The sequence below is a fragment of the Metopolophium dirhodum genome, chromosome 4, assembly GCF_019925205.1.
Source record: "Metopolophium dirhodum isolate CAU chromosome 4, ASM1992520v1, whole genome shotgun sequence".
In the NCBI taxonomy this organism is placed as follows: domain Eukaryota; kingdom Metazoa; phylum Arthropoda; class Insecta; order Hemiptera; family Aphididae; genus Metopolophium; species Metopolophium dirhodum.
In genome coordinates, this window is record NC_083563.1 from 26,266,796 (window position 1) to 26,281,678 (window position 14,883).

Consider the following 14,883-nt stretch of genomic DNA (forward strand, 5'->3'; position numbering starts at 1 on the left):
TTTAATTTTATTAAGTTAGTATGTTATTCAGACATCTATAGTAGTATTAGGTCAGGCCATAGCCATAGCCATAGCCTGACTGGCCTGAATCGTATAGTTTCATATATGCCTATCTACACTCTAAATTGTTTTTATCCTGTACAATAATTTAAAAATTATAATATTATTATTATTATTTTTTTTTGATAATCCAAATTTAACATTATTTGTGGGGGCATAACAATTTTAAGTATGTAATACATTTTACTATACGCAATGACATACAAATATTTAGATTAATTTTATTTTTTACCTATTATATACTATTATATACTTATTCAGTACTTGAACTTGTTCTCACTGTTCTATGGTAAGGTGGTATTGACTCAAAAGTTAATAATAAACATATTTGTGACACTGAACATGTTCAGTGAGGCCCATTATCTTCTCGAAGAATAAATACAAATAAATAAATAAATATATATAATATGATAGAAATATAAACTATTATAATAATTAAATATTAATCGTTGTCCCGACTTCCCCATGATCACCTTTTTATAATTTTTCAAAATTTCATATGGGGTTATTTATTTACGGTACCATTTATTCTTCATCGCATTATACTTAAATTAGTAATCGGGAAGATTAATCATGTAAATGCAAAATACTATTATTTTTTATAAAAAAATCTTTAATTGGAACTGTTCTAATCTTTAAATTACGAAATCTTATATAATAATTTTAGGTACAGTATTATAACAAAATTTACATATATAAAATTTCCAATTTAGCAATAAATAACAATGAAATAAATAATATTTTAATATGACATTTAAATTGTACGTCCCAGAAAATTGTGAATACAGGGATCGGATGGCATTAAAGATGTGATTGAAGTTTTAGTAATGACCACCACCGTGATGACTGCCATGTTCTTCCTTGTGTCCCTCAAAATCGTGTCCACCATGTTCTTCCTTATGTCCACTATGTTCTTCTTTGTGTACGCCATATTTTTCCTTATGCCCACCATGTTCTTCTTTGTGTCCATCAAATTCATGCCCACCATATTTATGTCCTTCATGTTCTTCTTTGTGTCCACTTAAGTTGGGTTCCCCATATCTGTGTCCTTCATGTTCTTCCTTATGTCCACTATGTTCTTCTTTGTGTCCAGCAAATTCATGCCCACCATATTTATGTCCTTCATATTCTTCCTTATGTCCACTATGTTCTTCTTTGTGTACGCCATATTTTTCCTTATGCCCATCATGTTCTTCTTTGTGTCCACCAAATTCATGCCCACCATATTTATGTCCTTCATGTTCTTCTTTGTATCCACTTAAGTTGGGTTCCCCATATTTGTGTCCTTCATGTTCTTCCTTATGTCCACCATGTTCTTCTTTGTGTCCAGCAAATTCATGCCCACCATATTTATGTCCTTCATGTTCTTCTTTGTGTCCGCTAAATTCGGGTCCCCCATATTTGTGTCCTTCATGTTCTTCTTTGTGTCCACCAATTTCATGACCACCATATTTATGTTCTTCATGTTCTTTATGTCCACCATGATGTTCATTTTCTTTGTGTCCACCATGTTCTTCTTTGTGTCCACCAAAGTCGTGTCCTCCATATTTGTGTCCTTCATGTTCTTCCTTATGTCCACTATATTCTTCCTTATGCCCACCGTGTTCTTCTTTGTGTCCACCAAAGTCATGTCCACCATATTTATGTCCTTCATGTTCTTCCTTATGTCCACCATGTTCTTCTTTGTGTCCAGCAAATTCATGCCCACCATATTTATGTCCTTCATGTTCTTCTTTGTGTCCACCAATGTCATGACCACCATATTTATGTCCTTCATGTTCTTCTTTGTGTCCGCTAAATTCGGGTCCCCCATATTTGTGTCCTTCATGTTCTTCTTTGTGTCCACCAATGTCATGACCACCATATTTATGTTCTTCATGTTCTTTATGTCCACCATGATGTTCATTTTCTTTGTGTCCACCATGGTGTTTGTGTTCTTTGTGTCCACCATGTTCTTCTTTGTGTCCACCAAAGTCGTGTCCTCCATATTTGTGTCCTTCATGTTCTTCCTTATGTCCACTATATTCTTCCTTATGCCCACCGTGTTCTTCTTTGTGTCCACCAAAGTCATGTCCACCATATTTATGTCCTTCATGTTCTTCTTTGTGTCCACCATATTCTTCCTTATGCTCACCATGTTCTTCTTTATGTCCATCATATTTATCTTTGTGTCCACCGTGTTCTTCTTTGTGCCCACTTAAGTCGTGTTCACCATTTTTGTGTACATCATGTTCTTCTTTGTGTCCACCATATTCTTCCTTATGCTCACCATGTTCTTCTTTAGGTCCATCATATTTATCTTTGTGTCCACCGTGTTCTTCTTTGTGCCCACCAAAGTCGTGTTCACCATTTTTGTGTACGTCATGTTCTTCTTTGAGTCCACCATATTCTTTTTGTCCATCATATTTATCTTTGTGTCCACCATATGTTTGTACATCATGTTCTTCTTTGGGTCCACCATATTTGTGCCCTTTATGTTCTTCTTTGTGTTCATCAAATTCACCTTTGTGTTCACCATGTTCTTTTTTGTTCCCATCATGTTCTTCTCTAAGCTCACCATGTTCTTCATATTCTTGGTGTCCACCATGCTCATGGCTTCCACCACCATATCCCGGTGCACCCAGTGAGTATCCGACCAATGCGATAACCAATACGATCGACTATAAAAGACAAAAAAAATTAATACTCGATGAATAGTTTATGGTTATAATTATGAGTTATGAAATATAAAATACTTTATTTAAGTTGTAGAATAGGTGTACCAGTGCCTATTTATAGTAGGTACGTATATAATTTAGAAATATCGGTAAATATAATGTTGTTTTCTCAAATATAGGGTAATGCAAAATAAATCTACGTTTAACCGAGATACGCCTATATAACATAATATACAGTAAATTATATAGGATTCCCTACAAAAAAAAATGCACAAAGGCGAACTTGTGATATTTAGCTAGTATAATATATTAAATACTCAAAAAATATATATTTTTAGATGTCACATTGAACTTTGGACACTATTTCATTTTGGAACATATTTTTTTTTTGTGATCTATAAACAATCTGTATTAGCATTCACAATAGTAGTATGAGTTATAAAAATAAAACATGAAGAATTTGAATGAAGAAGTGGGAAAAAATTCAAGGGGGCCTGTCTGCATATTGTTTTAAGCGTTCCTTATATAATTTCATGTGTTATGTCTAATGTATATGTAATGTATGAACAGTGATTGTTTAAGCCTAGTCATTTCGCATTTAACCTTGAATGATGTTAATCCTAATTTGTTAAAGTGGACGCTTTTTAACCACCGTCAGAGGTAAGGGGAAATGGTGTCCTATACATTATACATAATATTATACTATACCAGAGAGTGGGCAAGTTCTGTAAAAATGTATTAGTAAAAGCTTTCACTTCTGTCTACCGTCCCGTCATTTTTTTTTTCTGTCTGTCATCAATATTTAGGGTAGTAAAATTAATCCGATTATCGAGATTAGAATTTTTTCTGGTAGAAAAATGAATCTAATTGGTTCGTTTGGTAGGTCAAATTTAAATTTCTAAATAGTTTTAAAAGCGTCAAGAAAAACAAAAATTTGAAAAAAATTATAAATTTTACGCAAACCAAATTTTTGAAAAAAAATCGATTTTATTTTTTAGTGTAACTCTAACCTTTGAAATTTTCACCAAATATTGAAATATTTATACTATTATTTTCAATGAATACATGAATGATAACATTTTCTAAATATTTTGACTCTTTTTGAGCAAATTGTTTGCCTTGAGAAAACTTTTCACTTAAGTAAATAAGCTTGAAAATTGAATGCAAAGTTCCTTATAATTTTCATTAGTGTATATTCAAAAATATTAAACATATATATGCACAATTATTAGATTCTGAGCGGGGTGATGAATGTATTGATTTTACAATAATGTGTTTTTTTTTTGTCTGTAATTACCTTTTAGGACAGTAAAAATTCTTAGATTTACTTCAACAAAATCTTTTCTTACATGAAAGAGAATTTAGTCGGTACTTAGTGGGTCAAAAGTAAAAAATTCCTAATAGTTTTCAAAAACGCAGGGAAAAAATAAAGAAAAATTAAGGAAAAACGGGAATTTGTATGCAAAATTGGTTTTTGACAAAATCGATTTTGGTTTTTGGTATATAACACTAAAAAAAATGACCGTAGGTACATGCAATTTTCAGTGGTTGTTTATATAAAAATTTTCTATACACTATAAAATATTCAAAAGGCGGATTTGTTTTTAATTGTTTACCTACGGACATTTTCAGTTTCTAATTTCTATAGTTTTTTTTTACTATAAATGTCGATAAAATTTTATTTATAGCGTAAAAAATCTTGAAAATTAAAAACAAGGCTCTTAATATATAGTTACAATAACATTTGAAAAGTATTAAAAATCCAGTCAGAATTTTTTTTTAATAAGCATTTAAATTTCGAAAATTGACAAAAGGCATAAAATTGACGAATATGTGCAAATTATTTTGTGTTAGAAATTCATAAAAATTGTTGGTTTTAAATCTAGGATTTGAAAATTTAATGCAAGATTCCTCATAAATTTTATAAAAAAAAAATCTATACCGGAAATTCAAATGAAATGTTTTGAGCGTATGAAGTTACGGCGTTTAAATTTCTCACGCGTACTACAAAAACACTAGTTTTTTTTATTTATTTTTTCAAAAAGATGATATAAGACCAACTGACAGGTTTAAAAAAAAACAATAGGTACAAATTTTGTTACTATGGGCTATTGTTACTATTCTTTTTAAATCTAAGACTAAAATGTAATACCATATTCCTTATAAGATTCTATCCAAGTATCTACCTTTATCAAAAAAAAATGTTTATAAGAAAGTCAAATTAAATTTCAATGAGCGTTTGAAGTTCAAATTTTTTATAATATTGGGTTTACACTTGATTTCTCATGTAGCGGATTTCTTATTTTGTTGTAATTTAAAAACGAATAATCGTAGACATTTTAAATTTATATAATTTATAATTCCTATATTTGATAAAATTTTCAAAATATTTTGACTTGTTTTGAACTGTTTATGAACAATTTCAAATTTTAATTTTTTAGTTTTTTTTTTGTATAAATATCAATAAAATGTTATTTGTATTGGAGCAAAAAGTGTCAACATTTAATTCAAGGCTCCTGATATATTGCTTAAATAGCAGTAGAAAAATATTAAAAATACATAGCACAATTTTTAAAATTTAAAAATAATTTTGTAGTTAAACATTTATAAAATGTTCAACTTTTATAACTAATAGGATTGAAAGCTTACAACAAGATCTCACGTATGTAGAACCATTTCGTAACCAAATCTCAAAACACGGTTTTTTTTAGTTATTTTATTTTCAAATTTGGAGGAAATTACATAAAATATAACCAAGAATAACGATTTTATTTATTTTATTGTAACTTTATAATATTAATTCAACGTGCCGGCTACCATAATAATAAGTAATAATAATATAAATATCCACACTGACAACCCATCTCCGCTCACAATCGTTTTTCGTATACAATCATATTATTTTATTATTGAAATTTAAATGTAATACCATCCATTATACAGTGACCCACTTATAACCTACTATACAGCAATGATAGCCACTTACCCACATTTATTTAATATGAATTTAAAGATAAAATTTTGACAAACCACAACAAAATTTCGACTATTTTTCAGTTCGAAATTCATAAAAATTTTCATTTCATTGCTAACATTAGAAATTTTGATACAAAACTCCCTACAAATGTTCTACCTTAAACAAAAAAAAAGTGGATAAGTGGATGTCGCTCTGCTGTACAGTAGGTTACAAGTGGGTCACTGTAATGGATGGTGTTAAATTTGAACTCAATGATATAATATCATTGTATAAGAAAAACGATTCTGAGCGAAAACGGTCAGTCAGCCTATGATAATACCAAGTATATTTGATGATATTATTGTAAATAAAGTAATTTATATATAACCTATTTACGTGGGGCCTTGTTTTAAATTTTCAATCCTTAGCCATAAAAGTTACACATTTTATAAATTTTTAACCACAAAATAATTAATAAATTATAAATTTGATAAATGATGTCAAAATTTGAACTTTAAATACTTATAACAAAAATTGTGCTAAGTATTTTTAAAATTTTTCAACTGCTATTAGAATGATATATCAGGAGCCTTATATTAAATTTTCACGCTTTTTTACCCAACAAATAAAATTTTATTGATATTTATAGAAAAAAAAACTAAAAAAATTAAAAACTGACAATGTCCGTAAACAGCTCAAAAAGAATCAAAATATTTTCAAAATTGTATGGTGTATAGAAAATGCTAATATAAACATTCAGTGAAATTTTGAAGTATCTACAATCATTCGTTTTTTAATTACAATAAAATAAGAAAATTGTTACATGAGAAATCGAGTGAATATCAAATGTTGTAAAAATATAAATTTCAGGCGCTCATAAAAATTTAATCTAAGTTTCTTGTAGACATTTTTTTTTTGATAAAGGTAGACAAACTTATGAGTAATCTTATATTACATTTTCAAATCTTAGATTTAAAAAGAAAAATTTTTATGAATTCTCAACTCAAAATAATTTGCTAATTTTCGTGATTTTTCAGTATTTTGTTAAAATTTGAACTTTAAATGCTTATAAATAAAAACTGTGACTAAGGATTCTTAATTTTTTTCATCTGCCTTTGAAAAAATAACCTAGGAACCTTCTATTAAATTGTCAAGCTTTTTTACTCAACAGATAAAATTTTATTGATATTTATAGAAAAAAAAACTAAAAAAATTGAAAACTGACAATGTCCGTAAACAGCTCAAAAAGAGTCAAAATATTTTCAACATTTTATGGTGTATAGAAAATGCTAATATAAACATTCAGTCAAAATTTCATGTCCCTACGGTAATTTGTTTTAGAGTTACACCAAAAACCAAAATCGATTTTCTCGAAAACAGATTTTGTGTAAAAATTCCCGTTTTTTGTTTTTCACTTCGCTTTTGAAAACTACTGGGAAATTTTTACTTTTAACCTAAAAGGTGATGACAGACACAAAAATAAAAAAAAACACTTTTTACTATTTTCAAGTTATTATAGGAATGAGAAATTTTTGAAATTTTGTTAATAATTTTTCAGTTAGTAATTCATAAAAGATTTTTTTTATAATATGTAAGATTAACAATTTTAATAGAAATTTCACATACTTTTTCTAACTAAAACAAAAAAATAAAAACAATAAAGTATACTTTAATGGAACATTAATTTCTTATGAGTCTTTTAATTATTAAATTTGATTATTTATACAAGTATGCTAGGTTAACACGTCTCCACTCAGAATATTTTTTCGTATACAATGAAAAAAATCGTAATTCAAACGCTCATAAAAAATTAATTTGAATTTTCAGTAAATTTGTTTTTTGTTTAAAGTAGATAAACTTATGAGGAATCTTGTATTAAATGTTCAAATCTTAAATATAAAAATAAAATGTTTTATGCATTTCTGCTCAAAATAATTTATGAATTTTCATGATATCTTGTCCATATCCTAATCTATTTTACTTTTTACTTTTGAACTACACTGCATCTAATAACAACTTATGAGGAAGTTTAACCGTCAGAACGGGTACGGTGGCCAGGTCAGTGGCCGTCGAGTGTGGCGCCGGTCTCGTGTTCTGTTCCTGACTCAGCCGGCCGTCGACCGAGTCCGTCGACGGTACATGACCGACGGGGCGCGCAGGCGCCGGTCGGTCGGGTGGCCAGCCGAGTCAGAAACAGAACACGGGACTGGCGCAACACTCAACGGACACTGACACGGCGACAAGACACGGACCTACGACGACAGAATGCTGTGGACGTAGCTTGGAGAGAAGCGGCGACGAATACCGCGGGCAACCAACATAGGCGCAATTTGGGGGGGGGGTCTAGGGGGAGATTAGCCCCTCGTAGTTTTATTTAAGCCCCCCCCCCCCTAAGTTTTTAAATATATTCATTCTTAAATCCACCTAATAAAAAAATTATGCTGGTCTGTATTGATTTTATAAATTTAGACCTCTACCCCCCCCCCCTCAAAATCAACTGTCCAAATTGCGCCTATGCCCTATGGCCTATGGCAACCAACGTTATCACCGCCGTGCGGCCACGCGCAATCGCGTGAGACCAAGCTTATAAATACGAGTGCGGAACAGCGGAGCACAAAATCTTTCAGTTTTTTTATCCTACTTTACCGTAGCAAGACCCACCCAGAGCAAATATATTGCAAATATATTGCTAAGCAATGAACAAATAAAACGGTACGGTTTTTATAAATTCAAATTCATAGGTGGAAATTTGCCATAGATTTAGAGGGGGCTAACAGCAGTTGTGTGTCGTCGTCGCACAAGTCGTGCACGGCGGCGACGGCGTGCACGTTTATTTTTATTGTAAGTATTGATTTTTCTCACTCTTTCCCTAATTCTCTTATAATTTCACGGGCCCCAATACTTATGAAAGAAGTTTTACTTCCCCATAGTGTAATGGTGGACACACACACACTCTCGTTTTTTTTATCGACAATAGTTTTAAAAAAAACTGATAAAAATAGAAAATTTCCAATGCCTATAAATAGCTTACAAAAAGTCAAAATTTTTTGAAAAATATATGGTGTAAAAAAGATACTTATATAAACATTTCGTGAAAAGATCATGTATTTCCGGTTATTTTTTAGTTTCACTAAAAAAAGAATATTGTTTACGACTGAAGTGAACCCGCGGAATGTATCCACGATACATACCGCGGGCGAGCGTGCTACCTGATCTCAAATACTGGTCGAAAACACACGAGAGAACGCGATAACCGGTACTACCGATACGACAAGAGGGTGACGGGGAACGCTCTCTTTCTCGAGTACTAATACGCGTCGTTGACCGTTACCTCCGCACTAACGTTTTATTACGCATCACGGTTAACGATTACCTTTGTTGATAATAATACCTAATAATTGTTATTTATGTTTTTGCAAACCACTTTTTAAGGTAAATAATAATATAGTATACTAACCTAAGGTGTTAACGTAATTCTTGGTCGTGACAGGAGTACCTACAAGACCGTGCGCTGTCTTATTATTACCTACTGAATATCGATTAACATTATAAGACCCTCCGGTGTGGTAGTGCTCTGAGGTCAAGTGCGACCCCCCGACCATTACGTCTTCCGACAACCTGATCAGCCCGACACCCCTCTTCTCCCCCCAGAAACCAACAAGTTGTATGAAAACATAAGCAAAAACTTTTTTGTGTTGTACGTCTTGCGTGAAAATTTCCGTTTTTCCTTATTTTTTTTTGTTTTCCACAGACGCTTTTGAAAAGAAATTTTTTTAAAAAAATTACATCATTATAAAATTAATATTTTAAATTAATTAATCGCTGCGCTCAGAATCTAAAAATGTTAAAAACTTTTTGTTGATTTGTTAAATAACTTATAACAGAATATGACTTATAAGAAACTATAGATATATTGAAAATTTTTTTAAAGGCATTAGGAGATGTTTAAATTGTTTAATTCTATACAATAGTTGTTTAAATAAAAATATTCAAGTGTAACAGACGGACCTGAAAAATTAAATATCTTTTGTTCTAATCGATATTCAAACATTTTTTTTAAAATAATTTATATACGCTTGCACTACAATGTACCTAAATTATAATATTTTTTTTTTTTAATACTGATAAAATGTCGGTAAAAACGTTAAGTCAATAGTAGTTTATTTTTATAATTTTTTTAAAGGTCAATATTTCTTTAGAGTAAATTAATTTGAAACGTAATAGATTTTTTTCCAAATATTCTGTTTGGGAATTTCCTGACTTCTTAAGTTATTTGCTATCCATATAATTTTGATAATTTTCGTAGTACGCGTTCAACTATTATAGCATTAATTTTTTTTTTCAATTTGTTCTGTTATACCCTGTATTACGTATTATTAAAATGGAACCCTATTAATAACTATATAAGAACGTGCTTAAAATAAAATCGAGTCATAACAATAATATTTTGAATATAGTCGTAGGTACCTACTGGTCAGGCTACTATATACTATTTGCCTATAACAACATCATTCAAATATTCAACAGGTATAGTAAATTATAATTACCAGACGGTTCATGTTGGCGAGTGAATATGCAGTGGATTTTCGCAAGACGAGTTCAGCAAACGTTGGAACACTAATAGTAATCTTCTGTTTGCGACTGCGATCGTTCGTCGGACGTGCACCGTCTTATAAACGAGCAGAGGCCCGCGGACAGGCTTTTCGCATGCGCAATTTAATTATGTATCATCAGAATATACATAATTTTATAAAATTTGTTTGACATAATGATTTAACGACCTGCTGTGATAAGTCTAGTTTGAAATACGCAGAGGCGTGCCTAAGTGCATTTTCAACTGGCTGGGGGGACAGTTATAAGTAGGTAATGATAATACATTTAAATAAATTATATTGGTAGTACCAAAGACACAAATAAAGGGCTTAAGAGGTCAATTAGGTTATGACCCCTAACCTCATCCAGTCCTCCCATGGGTACTGTCGTATATTGTAGACAGTCGTCAAAATAATATTATTTAATATATATGTAATATAGGTGGGAATATTTCAAATTGTAAATTATTGACTTAGGTCAGGCCAGCGAAGCAATATGTGCTGAGGCGACGATAATATTTTCTATATAACACCGCCGTACGCGCAGGCATGGGGCCCCGTTGTCGCTGAGTGATTCGGCGAGGACGTAGGTACGACGTGCGTGTGAAACGCCGATCGTAGTACGGGCTAGGCGATCTGAATTTGCTAAGTGTTTTATTTATGTTTGTTTAAATACAATAAAAGTGTTTCCGGCCTGAAAACCCGAGTTAAACATTATTTTAGTCATTCTTACGTTCTTACCTTGTATAGGAACAGCGCCGAGATATACGTACTATGTGTCGATGAAGTTTTATTAAACTGAATAGTGCCAAGGTATATGTAATCTTTGAGTCATTTCAACTAGATAGGAACGAACTAAGAATTGACAAGCGCACACCATCGTACCTCAACGAGTTAACAGTGCCATTCTAATTAACTTTAAAGAGTGTCATTAACTAGAGAATGCGAGGGTAAGGCGTATAGTTGGTTTACCGCGTATTGTCTTATACGGGTGATACCACAGTACTTTACTAGGTATACACCTTCAGTGCAACAAAACCATTAAATATGATTATTAAAGTACTTGTATTTTTATAATGTAGAATGGTAGTTCTAGTGCTTGCGGTGATCATCATCTAAACTGGTCAGCAGTTGTTATGTTGTGCAAAGACTGAAAGACGGAAGACCGTGTTTTTCCGTCTGACCGATATAGTGAATGTTCTCTTCGTCCCTATTCCTTATTCTCCGACTGTTTCACAAACACACACACACACCCTATGCAAAAGTTGAAGATCCATGATAATAATTGATTCTGGTCAAGGCACAAAAGCATATAGGTAACTTTTTTTTTTTGTTTTTCCTGTTTTAACCGACGACGCCGCGGGATCTGCTTTCGCATTGCTTCCGCGGCGCCGCCATCGTTTATTGACGGTATCAAATATTAATACATACGTGGGGGGCAAACGGGTTAGGTCAACGACAAGTCTATGAATTAGACAAATAAACTGCTCATGAACGAAGAGAAATGTCGCATATTAATCAATTTGAACGACCAATGGCTAAACACGCGATGGTTAGTCTTACGAATAAGCATATCAAGCATCCAATACAGTGCTCGTCACTCACATGTGCAGTGAGTTAAATAATGATTAATATTTAAAACAATTTATTAATTTTCCGATAGTATATTACTTAGATGATCTTAAAAATTGTCTACTAGGTGCGTCACAGCTTAGATAATATACTAAATGGATTGAGCCATGAGTCATGACTAAATAAACAGACATGTCAGCAAAATCGTTCTGCGCATAAAATGTGCCCCACATGAATATCCGAATTAATCATGAGTTCTTTATCAACGCCCCAATGTATTTGGGATGTAAATTATCGGTTATAAGTCTGGGGCACACATAGTCACATAAATATATAAAATTAGTAGTTATTCATAAATACAATAATATAGAAAAAATACGGAACCTTGCTGACATGCCTGTTTATTAAGTCATGGCTCCATCCGTATTGTAATATTATGATCTAAGTAATATGCATTTTACTAAATATTAATAATAATTTAAGCTTTTACATCATCGAACAACCTTTACATTTTAAATATAATTTTTTAAAAATTGCATGATAATTTAATCTATTAATATTAGTAATGTATAACAACAAACAATACCTGTATCAACCAACTGGTCCAATCTCCTCCCCCCCCCCACCGCTTCAAAAACATCAAAAACCACTAACGGCCAAAGTTACGGGCTTAAAGTTCAATGAAAAAAGAAAAAAAAACAATACCTGTATATAACAACTATATATTACACCAAAGAAATAAATGTATAGACAATAATATATTGAGTTATAATCTTTACAGTTCGAAAACTTATATAACGATGTATAGGTAAAGTATTGTAAACAAATAATAAATAATAATGACATAACTAATAATACTAGGCGACAACTCTATTATAATATGACATTTAAGTCGCAGGTACGTCCAAAAGTGGTATACGGGATTCGAATGGAATTTACGTTGTGATTGAAGTTTTAGTAGCGAACAAAACCATATCCTGGATTATTGGCATAATATTTTTGTTCTGGTGTATGGTATCCACCAAGTTCCTGTTTCCGGTATCTACCCTGTCCTTTTTTGTTATCACGACCTTGGCATATAACTTCTCTGGTGCCTTCATCTTGTTCTTGGCTGTCACCATGTTCTTGGCCGTTACAATTACAATCAACGCTATTATATCGAGGTTCTGGGTTGACGTGTTCGTATTCGTCGTCTAATTCATAATGACTGTATTGTGGTGCACCCAGCGAGTAACCGACCAATGCAATAACCAATACAATTGACTAGAAAAGACAATATATGCATTTAAACAACATATTTAGTACCTAGTTAAGCAATTATAGTTAACAGTTGCATATAGCTGTACATAATATAACAGATATTACTTATAAGTTATGAAATAAAATATAGTAAATTATATAAGTTTCAGAATAGATGTTCTGGTACTTATTCATAGTGGGTATATTATTCAGCGATATCGGAGTATAGGATATTTTCTTATAATATATAACTTATAGTGGCACAGTGTGGCGCGGTCTGTACACTCAACTGCAAAACGCTCTGAGTGTACGTATCCACCAGTGTTGCTTTCTCCGGGGTGATTTTTAGCATCAAATCCTGTCACACACCAAGAACGTGTTCGAACCACAACCGTTCCTAGCCCCTAAAAGTTAAAGTACTTTAAAAAGTAAAAAAACGTGCAGATTACATTGGTACCTAGAATTCTTTACGAATATAAAATCAATAATGATAGTATTTTTATAGCTTTTAGGAGTTATAATTTTTAATTAATTTACCTATAGGTAAATAAGGTAAATTAAATATTAAATTATCAAAAGTAAATTATTTTATTATTAAACTAATATTATATTATATATTTAAAAAAATATACTCTTAGGTATCACACAGAACTTTAAAGGCTATTTCATTTTGAAACATTATAAATTATTATTATTAAAGTGAATATAATCCTCTAAGTATAATTTGTATTACAAAGTAAAAATCTTTAACACTATGAAATAAATATAATATTATAAGGTTTAAATGAAACGTCAACAACGTGCATTGTATATAATTATTGTTTTAAATAATTATATTTCACATCCAAAATTGCAGTTTGTCGTTCATAAGGATAGCAAACATTATGGATACAAAACTGAAATGATCGAGGGAACCGTTTTTGACTTCCATAATTCCATATGGTTGTTCGATAAGTGGGTGAAAAATGAAAAATGATTCAAAACATATAAATAAAAAAAAATTTTAATGATCTATTCGTTTATATGCTAGGTAACCTACATTAAACATTATGACTTAAGTAGGTACAAGATACTACAGAGAAATATTGAAAACTTTTTTAAAGGCATTCGTAGATTTTTAAATATTTGATGCTTTACAAAATTTATTTAAATAAAAAATATTCAAGTATATAATATTTATTATTTAAAAAAAGGATTCGTATGATGTTAATTACTATATTTTAAGAACACGAGCTGAAAAGGTAATCGTGGCGTGACAATAATATTTTGAATATACCTACTCGGATATTTTTACTTAAAATCGTATACGGTCTTGGTACTAACACGGTTTTAAGTACAAGTCGCATATAACGATATACTTTAATAAGTATATATTATAATATTTACCAGAAAATTCATGTTGGCGAGTGATTGTGTAGTGTTTTTTCACAAGACGAGTTCAGCAAACGTTGGAACTTGGAAGACTATTGACAATCTTCGGGTTGCGACTATGATCGTTCGTCGGACGTGCGCTGTATTATAAAGGAAGTCTGCGGACGGGCTTTTCCACCCGCGAGTATAATATGCATATATATACTGTTATAAAAAATATTGTGTATCAAGATTTAATGACCTATCGAGGTTAATGTAGTACGGTATACGCCTACGGGTTTCCCCGTACACGTACTTCACGTCATTATCATAATAAATATTTAGATAATACATTAATATATGGACTGACTTGTGCGTGTGCATACAGTGGCGTTCGAAAATGCAAAAGTCGAAGATCCGTGGTGATAATTGATTCGGATCGGGCCAAAAAAGGTAA

General features: G+C 31.4%; 2 protein-coding genes across 2 annotated transcripts; both read right to left on the reverse strand.

Annotated features, from left to right (window-relative positions):
- Nucleotides 1-652: 652 nt before the first annotated feature.
- On the reverse strand, nucleotides 653-10,363 carry LOC132943719 (sarcoplasmic reticulum histidine-rich calcium-binding protein-like). The gene is made up of 2 exons (XM_061012779.1): nucleotides 10,221-10,363; nucleotides 653-2,720 (listed from the first exon to the last, which is right to left on the reverse strand). Exons 1-2 carry the CDS (start codon nucleotides 10,230-10,232, stop codon nucleotides 882-884), a joined length of 1,851 nt encoding a protein of 616 aa, XP_060868762.1. The 5' UTR covers nucleotides 10,233-10,363; the 3' UTR covers nucleotides 653-881.
- Nucleotides 10,364-12,541: 2,178 nt separating this feature from the next.
- Nucleotides 12,542-14,630, reverse strand: LOC132943065 (uncharacterized). Its single transcript, XM_061011862.1, has 2 exons — nucleotides 14,463-14,630; nucleotides 12,542-13,100 (listed from the first exon to the last, which is right to left on the reverse strand). Exons 1-2 carry the CDS (start codon nucleotides 14,472-14,474, stop codon nucleotides 12,792-12,794), a joined length of 321 nt encoding a protein of 106 aa, XP_060867845.1. The 5' UTR covers nucleotides 14,475-14,630; the 3' UTR covers nucleotides 12,542-12,791.
- Nucleotides 14,631-14,883: the final 253 nt, after the last annotated feature.